Source organism: Populus trichocarpa, chromosome 5 (genome assembly GCF_000002775.5).
Source record: "Populus trichocarpa isolate Nisqually-1 chromosome 5, P.trichocarpa_v4.1, whole genome shotgun sequence".
Classification (NCBI taxonomy): Eukaryota; Viridiplantae; Streptophyta; class Magnoliopsida; order Malpighiales; family Salicaceae; genus Populus; species Populus trichocarpa.
The window spans coordinates 7,122,960-7,135,250 of record NC_037289.2 but is presented as its reverse complement, the minus strand read 5'-3'; the positions used below and the strand labels follow the sequence as shown (position 1 = coordinate 7,135,250).

The 12,291-nt window shown below is 31.2% G+C and overlaps 1 protein-coding gene and 1 long non-coding RNA gene across 2 annotated transcripts; one reads left to right on the top strand and one right to left on the bottom strand.

Moving 5' to 3' along the window:
* Window positions 1–992: 992 nt before the first annotated feature.
* Window positions 993–6,741, top strand: LOC7492117 (MLO-like protein 8). Its single transcript, XM_002307165.4, has 15 exons — window positions 993–1,513; window positions 2,010–2,067; window positions 2,209–2,426; window positions 3,641–3,757; window positions 3,999–4,059; window positions 4,189–4,277; window positions 4,392–4,466; window positions 4,543–4,631; window positions 4,733–4,782; window positions 4,879–4,919; window positions 4,996–5,169; window positions 5,333–5,368; window positions 5,472–5,539; window positions 5,713–5,773; window positions 6,038–6,741. Exons 1-15 carry the CDS (start codon window positions 1,325–1,327, stop codon window positions 6,449–6,451), a joined length of 1,740 nt encoding a protein of 579 aa, XP_002307201.2. The 5' UTR covers window positions 993–1,324; the 3' UTR covers window positions 6,452–6,741.
* A 2,483-nt stretch (window positions 6,742–9,224) lies between these two features.
* LOC18099096 (uncharacterized) lies at window positions 9,225–9,965 on the bottom strand. Its single transcript, XR_002981613.2, has 2 exons — window positions 9,755–9,965; window positions 9,225–9,463 (listed from the first exon to the last, which is right to left on the bottom strand). It is a non-coding gene; the product is annotated as an uncharacterized LOC18099096 (long non-coding RNA).
* Between the last annotated feature and the right edge of the window lie 2,326 nt (window positions 9,966–12,291).

Here is a 12,291-nt window from a genome sequence, read left to right as displayed (position 1 = left end):
AAGATAATAATAATAATAATAATAATAATAATAATGTGTCAGGACTCAGGAGATGTGGACCACCCAGAGAAGCATAAGTCAAAATAATAGACGATATGCACAGACAGCCTTTTCTGGTACATTAATTATTGTCCTCAATTGTACACATGGGGTTATTGCCACAAGAATTTCAAGAAAACATTTAGAGATGTCGCTGCTGAGTTATTATATACCATGAGAAAAATAAATAAATTAATAAACACCATACCTGATTTAGAATTATATAATCATAAGAAGTTCAGTTAAAAAATGTGTTATAATTTTTTTTTTCTAGTTTGAGAATAAAAAGGATATTTAATTAATTTAGAAGATTTTTTAAGTCAATTTAATCGAGATACACACAAATTAACCTGAACACCCTATATAAATTAAAAAAAAAACTTGCATGTTAATCTCCTTTCAAACAAGTATTTGTTTGATATATTTAGATGAACTTAATAATTATTTTTAGATATTATCCCAAAATCTAAACTTATAAATATGATCTTTAATTGCTAAATTTATTTTTAATCAATATTTCCTTTTATTTTCATCTTTTTATTTTTTTTCCAAAATTCATTTTTTAATATCAATCATCTAAGAAAAAATTGCATTCATTCTATTTTTCTATTTTAATGGTACATATCTTCAAAGTAGTTTTTGTAAATTGAAATTAAATTATTTCATTTCAGATTTTGGGCAAGTTATCCATCCGTATTGATATTATAATTACCAAAAAAAATAATTATTCCAAGTCATTAATTAATCGTAACAAATAGTTCAAATTTTCTCTTGTATTTATTGAAATATCAAAGATAAACTAATTAACTCTTAAGATGGAATAATTAAATGCTTTACCCATGGTCGTGGTCTATTTAGGCTGATTTTCAGGTAGAAGAGCACAATGATTGCTCCCGAGGCTGGTCCAAAAACTGAGTGGAATTGGACAAAAAGTATTACGTATAATACTAGCTGTGCACTATGTATGCACAGAAGCCATCGGCTCAGCCAAGGTAGTCTTTAGCTCAATAAAAAAAATCCAAGTTATCAACAATAAAAGGTAGTCAAAACATAACAATCTCAGCAGCTGTTTTGTTATCTCCATGGTAAATCAAACCGTGTTTGTTTGAACCGCCTTGGCTGCGCTGAACCTCTCTGGATCCAAAGTTCTTTAGCTATATATGCTCTCTGTTCTGACATAAGCTTTCATTTTCATTTCAGACAAAACAACCCCATCGTTTTTATCTGGCCTTTTCACTCGTTTCTCCGCTCTTTTTACGTCTCTTTCCACTGTTCTGGTCTTAAAATGAAAGTGTTGTTAGGCCTGTCCGTATGGACTGTTTATGGAGGCGTTGTAGTGGTTGGTGCAGCAAGTGAGAGTAGTGATACAACGAGGAAGCTTGATCAAACACCAACGTGGGCTGTTGCTGGTATTTGTGCTGTTATCATCATCATTTCTATTCTCTTGGAAAAAATTCTTCACAAAGTCGGAACAGTAAGTTTTCTTTTGTGTGTCTTTAATGCTTTTCTTTAATTTTTCTGAGTTATACTTGATGTTCTTTTACTGTTTTGCCTTCTTCGTAGCAGAGTTTGTTGGATACTAACATCACCAAATTCTTTAGCATCCTGCTTCTTTAATTCGCTTCAATTCTTCTTCATTGTTGCTGTTGGGGGGGGGGGGGGGGGGGTTAAACCATTAATGCTATGTCTGTTTTATATTATTTAAAAAAGAATTAAGAACTCTTAAGTCATGAATAAAACTGTGCATATTTCTTTTCCTATTTTTTTTCCTGCTTGAATCTTGTTCAATTTTCCCACTACTGCTATGATAAAAATGATTTTTTTTTGTTTTCCTTTATTCTTGTTTCTTCTAATGCCAACTTTACTTGGTTAAAATAATTGTTTTTCTTTCTGTCAAATTTATGATTTTTTTATTTGAGTCTTTAATTCCTAACTCGATGATTTTCTTCCTTTTTTTCTTTTCAATTCAGTGGTTTACAGAAAAGCATAAGAAAGCTTTGTTTGAAGCCTTGGAGAAGGTTAAAGCTGGTAAAGAACTAAGCTTTATTTACTAATACTAATGATCATGATTCTCTCCTTTAGCCTTAACTTTTTTTCTTAATGCTTTTTTATGTACTCCTTTAGTGGGATTGTTATGAGGAAATTCTGAGTTTGGAATGATTATTGCAGAGCTGATGATTCTAGGGTTCATATCACTGCTCCTGACTTTTGGGCAGAGTTATATTGCAAAAATCTGTGTTCCCCAAGATGTTGCGGGCACCATGTTGCCTTGTAAGAAAGAAGGCAGTGAAAAAAGTAGCAGCACCGAAGGGGAACATCGCAGGGCACTTTTGTGGTTTGATCGTAGATTTCTAGCTGGTGCTGAGAGTGCAGTGAAATGCAAAGATGTAAGTGTATATGCTGCAAAACTTGTTCTTCATGGTTGATAATTTAAGATTTTCTCATCGCTATAGGTAAATGTGCAAGTGGTAGACTATTGATGAAAGTTTCTGTCATGACTAGCATGCAAGTTTTGTGTGCTGTAAATGTATCAGTAATAGTCTTGTATAAAAGAAGGGTTGGAAATTGTTTGAATGACAACCAATTAAAAGCATCATTTTACTGGAAACAACTAAAAGAATGCTTTCTAAATAATTCCTTTTGGATAGTGGATGGTGGGGGAGTAGGTGCTGGCATGCCAAAGCTAAATTATATGATATTTGATGCTTTTATATGTATTTGCATGAGGCCACCTAGTTTAGTTGCATGATTAGAAGTGCCACAAAAAGAAGAAGAAAAACCCTCTGCCAGCAAACATATATGAGGCATGCCAAATTAGACACACATGTTTTTTGGAATGAAATAGAGTTGTTCTGATGTTGAGAGTAACGTGAAATGCATTTTGATTCTTGAAATAAGATTTCCAGAAGTTAATTGGTTGGTATTTGATGCTTTTGAGATAGTTACCTTCACAACTTAGGCCATGACATTTCAGAACTAACATTGAAGGAACAAAGTGATAAATGTGGGGGAAAGCTGATCGAAGTGACACATTCTAGTGTTTAATGGGATTGATGATTGATGCTGTTGGGTATAGTGCAGAACTAACATTGAATAGGCTTTCTGGAACTAGTGATCTTAGAACATGCCAAGTTTGATTAAAAACAATACACATGCTATTGTGGGATCTTGAATAAATCTAGAGCAACAGAAGAAACTGCTCGCTGCTAAATGATATTAGTTCCTGGTATTGAAATTTAATGTTATCTAACATTTAGGCATCTTATAGGGAGCTGCATGAGAAGTTGTGAGAATAGAAACCACAGTTTATCCAATTCTGAAGATCCTTTTTTCCTTTTATGAAATATTTGAAGGTACCATTGCTTCATGCTTTTGAACAATAACTTAAGTGTTGTAACTAGATAACCATTCCACTAGTTAGTGCCATACTTCTGTAGTCTTCTTGGTGTTGCTTGCTTTAGAGTAATTAATTTTTATACTAACTTTTATTTACTCGCATTGATCTGGTAGGATCCTAAAATTTCTCTTTGTTACCGTATGAGAGAATAACATTGAAACATGTCTTGCTCAAAATGATAACCGTTTTGATTTTTTCCTGCAGGGGTATGAACAGCTCATATCTGTTGAAGGATTGCATCAATTACACATCCTCATATTCTTTCTAGCAATTTTTCATGTGTTATTTAGTGTTATTACCATGACACTTGGGAGACTGAAGGTATGGAAATGTTCTTTTTATAATACATTTGTTTTGCTATGCTATTTACAAACATCTAATTGCCTGAATTGGTTATGTGCATTACTGGAAAATAAGATCTATAGTAATGACTAAACTAGAAAAAAAATTTAATGTCTAAATCTAGGTAGACAAGCCAGTTGACAAACTATCTTTCCCCTGACCTATAATGTGATGTACCAGGTCAAATTCTTAGCTAGTAGTAATTAGTTACTTTTTACAGAGTCGTGCCTGGAAGCGGTGGGAGCTGGAGACTTTGTCCCATGATTATGAGTTCTCAAATGGTATGCTGTCTTATCTTAAAGGCCAGATTCCACCTTTATACTCTAGCTTTAACTTTTCTTCATTAAATCCAAACATCATATTTGCTTATCTGGGTTTGTATGCTATATTGGATATTATCTTATGCATAGATCCTTCAAGATTCAGGCTTGCTCACGAGACATCTTTTGTGAGAGCACACACCAATTTCTGGAGTAGAGTTCCATTCTTCTTTCACGTTGTAAGAAATATATCAATTAACTAGCACCAAGTTCTTCCTCTTCCTTGTATATATATATATGTTTGGTGTGTTCAGTAGCACTGTATGGTCTAAATTTGTCTGTATATATTGCAGGGATGCTTCTTTCAACAATTTTTCAGTTCTGTTAGCAGGTCTGACTACTTGACATTGCGTAATGGATTTATCACAGTGAGTCTTCATACACAGATTCATTTTTCAAGTGCTGGATTGCTACTTTATTTTTGACAGTGCCATGTTTATGTAGGTCCATTTAGCTCCTGGAAGTAAGTTTAACTTCCGTAAGTACCTCAAACGGTCATTGGAAGATGACTTCAAGTTAGTTGTGGGAGTAAGGTAATGGTTCAACTCTCTCTCTCTCTTCATGTTATATTTCTTTGGTTTTTCACAAGATTTCAAATATTTATATATCCTGATTTATTTTGATGTTCTGGCAGTCCTGTTCTGTGGGCATCCTTTGTTATTTTCTTGCTCCTGAATGTTAATGGTAAGTTCCTCTTCTTTGGAAATTTTTAGAGCATAAAGCACTTACAAGTTGAATTTGAGGACAGTCTAATATGTTGATGTGCTGTGTCCCTTTCAGGATGGCAATCTTTGTTCTGGGCTTCAATAATACCTGTGATTGTAAGAAATCTATTCTCAGTGATCAATTTTCCTGGTTGAGAGCAAACATCATTGTTCTGACCATTCATTTTTGCAGATTATCCTAGCTGTTGGGACAAAACTTCAGGTCATTATGATGAAGATGGCTCTTGAAATCAAGGACAGACATGCAGTAGTCCAAGGGATGCCACTTGTGCAAGGCTCAGACAGATATTTTTGGTTTGGTCGACCTCAGTTGCTTCTTCATCTTATCCATTTTGCTTTATTTCAGGTACTGTATGGCGTCCTCCACAGATACTAAACCTTACATAACCTATAATTACATCGGAATTGTTAGCTTAAGATTCTTTGAATATCAAGGTTCTTTGCTTTATTCATAGTAATTAACTGTAAGTATGCTAATTGCCATTTTCTTTATTTCATGGTGAGTGCAGAATGCATTCCAGATAACATATTTCTTGTGGATATGGGTAATTCACTCTTTTCAGCAACTCTGTTATGCAATAATGTATTGTCTGCTCCTGTTCTTTACTCCTTTCATCCTTCGCTTAACATGTATGTTTACACATGCAGTATTCATTTGGGTTGAAATCTTGCTTCCATGACAATTTCGATGTTGTTATAGCCAAAGTTGCTTTGGGGTAAGCTTTTGTAATTTCAACAGATGGCCATTTCTAGTGATAAATCCATTACAAACATGTTATAGACGATATCATTATCAGTCACCTAATTTCAGCATGGAAAAAGACCATGCTCTGGACATTAGTCTTTATTTTAAAATGAACTGATAGACTAAATTTCCATGACCTTGCAGGGTTGGAGCTCTATTTCTGTGCAGCTACATCACACTTCCTCTGTATGCCCTTGTAACTCAGGTACCTTCAACTCCCTCTGGTATCTTTAGAAGCTTGAGATGGAACAAACATAATCAAGTAAAATCTTACAAAAGAAACTTCTAATTTCAAATTGTTTATTTGTTCTGAAAAGCAAGCCTTTGATCAACCAACAAATCATGTCCCCGTTACTAGAAACGATGGTTTTGTTTCAATATCAACCGCTAGTTCTGTTTCCTGACGCTTATTTCTCGAAGTTTTCTATGGTTTCCTGGAGACTAATCTTTATCATTGGCCACCTCTCAGATGGGTTCGCGGATGAAGAAATCAGTCTTCGACGAACAAACATCCAAGGCTCTTAAGAAGTGGCACATGGCTGTGAAGAAGAGGCATGGGAAAGGAGGAAAGACTCCTGCTCGGACGTTGGGAAGTGTGAGCCCGGCTGTGTCTACCGTCTCTTCCTCGCACACATTGCAACGTTTCAAAACAACCGGGCACTCAACCCGGTCATCATACTCTTATGATGATCAAGACGTGTCTGATTTAGAAGCTGAGGCATTGTCACCCACAACAGCAACTACCAGCTTTATCGTAAGAGTGGATGATGATCATGATGATGTTCACCCAACTGAAGTTAACTTGCCACAATATGAGGAAGAAGAAACCAGAAATGAAGACGATTTCTCTTTTGTCAAGCCTGCCCCTCCAAAAGAACCGTAGTTTGCATAAACTGATGAATCATCCTCGTGTATCAATTTCTGAGGGAAAATTGTGGATTCGGATAGTGAAATACAGAATTTAATTGTTAAATAATATATTTATTTTGTTTTATTTATTAAGATTAGAATAATATTTTTAGCTTAGTTTATATATAATCTTTTTGTATTTAGGTTAAACAATGTAATGGAGAATTTTAATTTTTTTTTTCATGTTAGTATTTGTTTTGTATTAATTGAATTATTTTAACATTAATTTTATTTTTGTATATTTATATAATTGATTGATATTTTTTTCGTTCTTTAACTTAGCTTAATCCCGCCAATATAGGATTTTTAGTTAATTTCAAATATATAAAAAAGAAACAGTAATATTATAGATATAGGTTCATATCATAAAATTTGTTAAATGAAAAATGAAAAAATGATGTATTTATTTAACATGATGAATTAAAAATATATTAACTACCAAATTAAAAAATATATATAAAAACATTAATTGAAAATGAAAATGAAAAGTTTATTTTTCATAAGAAGTAAAAGATAAATACAAATATAAATATTTTTTTCTTATATATATATATGATTTTTGTTTTTATAAATACATAAAATAAATACAACTAATCTATTTTAAATATAACAAAAAGTAAAATCAAAGATAAAGTATAATAAAATATATCCTCAATCAAATAATATTTTTGTTTGATCCTAACTTAAATTTAAAGTTAAAATAACATATCAATTAATTAATAAATTTCATAGTTCTAGGGGTATTAATTTATAAAGGTTTAATTATATTATAAAATTATAAGAACTATCCAAAAGATCTATTATCATTTTTAAAAATATTTAAATTAAACAATTAAAAAAATAAAAAAGATAATAATTAAAAATCAAATTTAAAAACTAAAAAAAATATAAAAAGGCATGGCCAAGACTAGGCCCAGCCTAAAAGGTTAAAGCCTAGCCTAAAAGGCTAAAGCCCATGCATGTTCGCCTAGTTCCCTCTCTGTATTTTTTTTAAATGGGAAAATAACACATCATTCGTTCAAATTTTTTTTAATTTATTGGATGATGAGTCGTACATCTAGATAGACCATAAGTTGTCCATTATTATTTTTTTTTATAATTAAAAGTGACCGGAAAGACATGGTTTAAGTTTTTAGATTAAAAAAAATTATTTTTTATTTTTTTTCACTTGAAAACATCCACAAAACCATTATAAAAATTTCAATAAACTTATTTTCAACAAAAAAAAAAAAACACACACTCTCTAATAGCTTTAAAAACTCAAACCCAACACACACACACACGAGTAAATTAAAAAAAAACATAAAATATTTAGGTTTGGAATTGGCCAAGATGTACATCTCAAACATTTGGGTTAGAAAAAAAAATTAATTTGCAATGTGTCATTCATTTAAAAAATGAGTCATTTGTCATTGTTTTTTACGATCCCTTACCATTTTTTGAATTTATTAACGGATTTTTGTTATCTTGTTAATCATTTAGATAAACTTTATTTTATATTTGTAAAAATGACATGAAAACAATCCACTCAATATTATAAACAAAAATTTAACATCAAAAGCCACTTTTAAACAACTAATCAACATACAAATGTAATCTTAAACTTTTTAGATCTAGAAATTTAAGTCCCCTTATCACTCAAATTCAACAATAAAAATCTAGATTAGGTATCCATGAACTGATTATCTAGGACTTTCATTAGATGGTGATCGTGTTAGGTATTTTGATCGGATTCAATTTAGTTGATATTTTCTCTCTTTTTACTCTCTCTCTTGTTATGTTTCTTTTATATATTTATGGCGTTCATTTTTATAGTTTTTAATTCTCAGATTTAACAATAAAAATTAAGTTAATTAAAATCAATTATCCAAATATAAATATAAGGATAAAGATTAAAATTATGAATGGTTTAAAATAACATTTGTGAACAAAAAGTTAATTTGGTTATGTCTATGTCTCTATTCTTTCTATCCACAATTGTTTTTCTATCAAACAAAGAAAATAATTAAAAACCAAAATTTATTTGCATTCAATTAATAATATGTAGACGAGCATCACGATCAAAATCAGAACATTTAAAAAGAGAGAATAAAAGAGAGAGAGAAAGCCAAGAACTACCATAACCCCTTCCATAAATTGGCCACAGTGTATCAAACAAGGAATGTCGGCTTGTGATGAAGATGGTTAATCAACGTCTGGGAACGCGGCTGTGGCTGCATTTCTAAAAAATTTAAATTTAATTTTTTTATTAAAATTTAATTTGATTTGTATATTTTGGATCATTTTGATATGCTGATGTAAAAAATAATTTTTAAAAAATAAAAAAAATCATTGGCATGCATTTTAGCACGAAAAATTATTTAAAAAGCACCCGTAACCACACTGCGAAATACACTCCCGGTGTATACAGACGGTACCATGATGTTCACAGTCATCGTTGTCCTCGCCACCGTTGAAAATCAAACGAATGTGTCCGAGCAAAAAATTCCGTCCGAGTTTCCTTTATCGATAATATACAGAGGGCGGGTTGCTAATATCTCGAAATACCACTGGCTAAAAATCCCATCCTGTTTAATATTTTTTTTATCATCACCACCATATACCCATTGAAAGCTTGAGACTGAAATTGCCTCCCAAACCTTGAGCTCTTGGAAGCCCTTCTTTTTGTTTCTATGTATATACATAGCTCGACAAGAACACAGGGAGAGGAGGAGAAAAATAAAAAAGAAAACAAAGAGGGGAGTAAATTGAACTAAGCACCGAACACGCATCTTTTATTTAAGATCGAATATCTAATACATTTGCTTGTGCTGTGAGGCTTATATGTAATAACATGATGAAGCCAACTAATTAAATTAAAAGTGATTTAGTCCGAGAGGCAAGTAGAGAGGTGGGAAAGCTCGCCTCGTGTTTTCTGCCTCCGGAGCTGGAGATGGAGGAGGAACCCCCTGCTTCCCATTTCCTTTTTGCCTCCTGCTCACTCGATCTGCAAATTGATGCCGTTAAATCAGAATTCTTACAAAGCTCTTCTGTTGAGACTACAGACAAATTGCATGATTAACCCCATAATATATATCAAGACAGCTTATATATCAAGAAATCAAGGTATTGAAAACAAAATTAGAAGGAGAGCAGCAGCTTATTTATCAGAATATTCTTACCGATCGAGACCACTAAGATCCCATCTTTGCATTAATACAAAGGATCATTTTGTGTGGTGACTTGAGAAAGAACTATACATGCTTGCAGGTCATTGAATGAATCTCAAAGAACTAACCTGCACTGAAGAAATAATATTGTCGTAAAAGAAATGCCGCAGCAGTGAGGATGAGGATCACGAAATAGTTGAAGGTGAGGAAAAACATTGCTTCTTTTAGCTAGAAATCACGTTTGCTTGTGAATCCCAACCATCTTAGCTTGGTTTATATAGACAGGGAGTCATTACGATTCACAGCAGTTAATTTAATTACTCGGACGTCACCCAAATGTTCGGGTCGGACATGACTCATTATAAATTAAAAAAAATGAGACCGGTTATATTTGCATTTCAAAAAGTGTTTTTAAAGTTTTTTTTTACTTCAAATTTTTTTTTTTATGTTTTCAAAAGATTTTGATATGCATGTCAAAAATAATTTTTAATAAATAAACAAATATTATTTTGATGCATTTCCAAGCGAAAAACACTTTGAAAAATAGCCACAACCATGCTCCAAAATACCAAAAAAAAAATATAACTCAATTCTCTCCACAATAAAACAATGTTGTTTCTTTTTCTTTTTATTTATTTATTTGTGTTGGTTTAGACATGGTTTAACCAGCTTTCTAAAATTCTATAAAATTAATCAATTTTTATTAAATCAATATATTTTGAATTTAACTTTAAAACTTACCGAGTCAAAATTTAAATAATAAATTTTCTGGATTAATTTGCCTGTTTAATTGTTTAATTGTATTGTCTTTTTTTTTTTTTGTAGAATAGCAAGGGCATATTACAATATCTATACTTAAACATCTTCTAATTAAAAAAATATTAATTTAAAGTTTTTAAAAACATTAAAATTTAAAAAAATATAAAAAACAAAGTCTAAAAAGAAAAAAAGCGCATCTAAGCAATATTTTTTCAAACTTTGCGGTCACACGCGTACGAGAGATATTGCTAAAAAAGGGTGACATTAAGAAGCAACCACCACCTAAGCAGTGTGCTAACATCTTTTCTTTCCTTTCTTTTCTTACCCAACTAATTCCTTTCAATCGATATGCTTAAATTAGCTTAGTAGGATTTTTGCATAAGTGAAAATCATAGGCATTTTTGGTTGGAATCTTTCTTTTATCAAAATTATAATAAAGTTCAAAAAATTAATTAAAAAAAACTAATTTCTCTTTAACCTTACATAAAAATTCATTTAAGCCAATCATATCTAAAAGTTTAGGTTCTAACAAAATTGTACCATTTTTTGCAAATTGAAAACACATTCTTCTTTATTTGTGTGCTAGATGAATTGTCTACATCTAGCTTAATTATATCATTTCGTAGATTTACACTGTAAAATATAAACCCGGTATTAAAATATCTATTTTTTTTCAAAAAACTAAAACAATAAAAAATTCTTTATTAAAAAAAAATGTTTTATTTTTATGCATACAACTGAATCTTGAAAGTTTTTCATATATATTTTCTAAAATTAATAAAATCACATTTTTATTATGTTTTTAAAAAAAATATCGTAATCAGTTTATGATTATCCATTAGAGTTTATGATAGCCCATTGTCTCTCTTTTCTTTTTTTTTCTTTTTTTTTTTCATTCCCAATATGATTTCTCAGATAATGGATTAAATGATTGAATTTAAACCTTTAGACAAATCTCAATTGCGAGGAATTATAAATAAGATTTGTCAAAAGAAAAAAAGCCTGTCTATTAGACAAATCTCAATCCCTCCTTTTTTTTTAATGTATATTAGATACGTTAATTTTTTTTAATAAAAATAATATTTAATTTTTGATAATCTTGGTAAAATGCCAAATGCTATTTACCTACCTGCGTGAAATCAAGAATTGTTTGTCAATAACTATCTAGTAGGTGATCCGATAGTAAAAACTTGTAACTAAGAGGTTTGTTTTTTTGTGGTCTTAGATTCGAGTCTTGTGGTTGCTAATATGATAGACACCAGAGACTTATATGGTCGTTAACTTTATAATCAATAGGATTAGTCAAGTTACGTGCAAATTGATTTAGAGATCTATTTTAATAAAAAATTGCTTGCCAACTGCCAACTGCCAACTGCCTGGTTACTATTTTATACGCAAGAGAAGGATAGGTTCATGGCGTAAATCACGCCTGACTGAAGCTGAGAGGGATTTTTTTATTTCTTCTTTGTCTGGAGTCCGTACCAAGTTAGACTTACCGCCAAAAGATCAAGTACGTTGGTTAAAAAAATCACCAAGGTCAGTGTCACTTTGAGACTAATATTATTATAATCTATACACTTGGAGAGGTCATCTTTACTGTAGGGGAAAAACCCATTATACTATAGCAAGCAATTCATGATGTAAAAAATCATTACACTATAGCCATTTATGATTGAATTAGCCTTGATGCACAGTATAAGTACACTGATGGCTCTTAGTTTTTAGTTTTTTTTACCATAGATATAGACTAAAAGACAGAGAAATAAAAACACATCTTGTGAGTGTGGAAAATTAGCTAAAGTTATTGGTAAGATGAATTGGGTTATTCGAGAGTATAATAATAATTGTATTTTACTGAGAGTGTGATGATAATTGTTTTTTAAAGTGTTTTTTTGTTTGAAAATAT

What these genes read in the sequence shown, in the direction of transcription:
- LOC7492117 (XM_002307165.4), top strand. Translation starts at nt 1,325, where the DNA reads ATGAAAGTGTTGTTAGGCCTGTCCGTATGGACTGTTTATGGAGGCGTT. An exon ending in TGACACTTGGGAGACTGAAG is followed by an intron (nt 3,758 to 3,998) that starts GTATGGAAATGT and finishes TACTTTTTACAG; the next exon opens with AGTCGTGCCTGGAAGCGGTG. An exon ending in TGCGTAATGGATTTATCACA is followed by an intron (nt 4,467 to 4,542) that starts GTGAGTCTTCAT and finishes ATGTTTATGTAG; the next exon opens with GTCCATTTAGCTCCTGGAAG.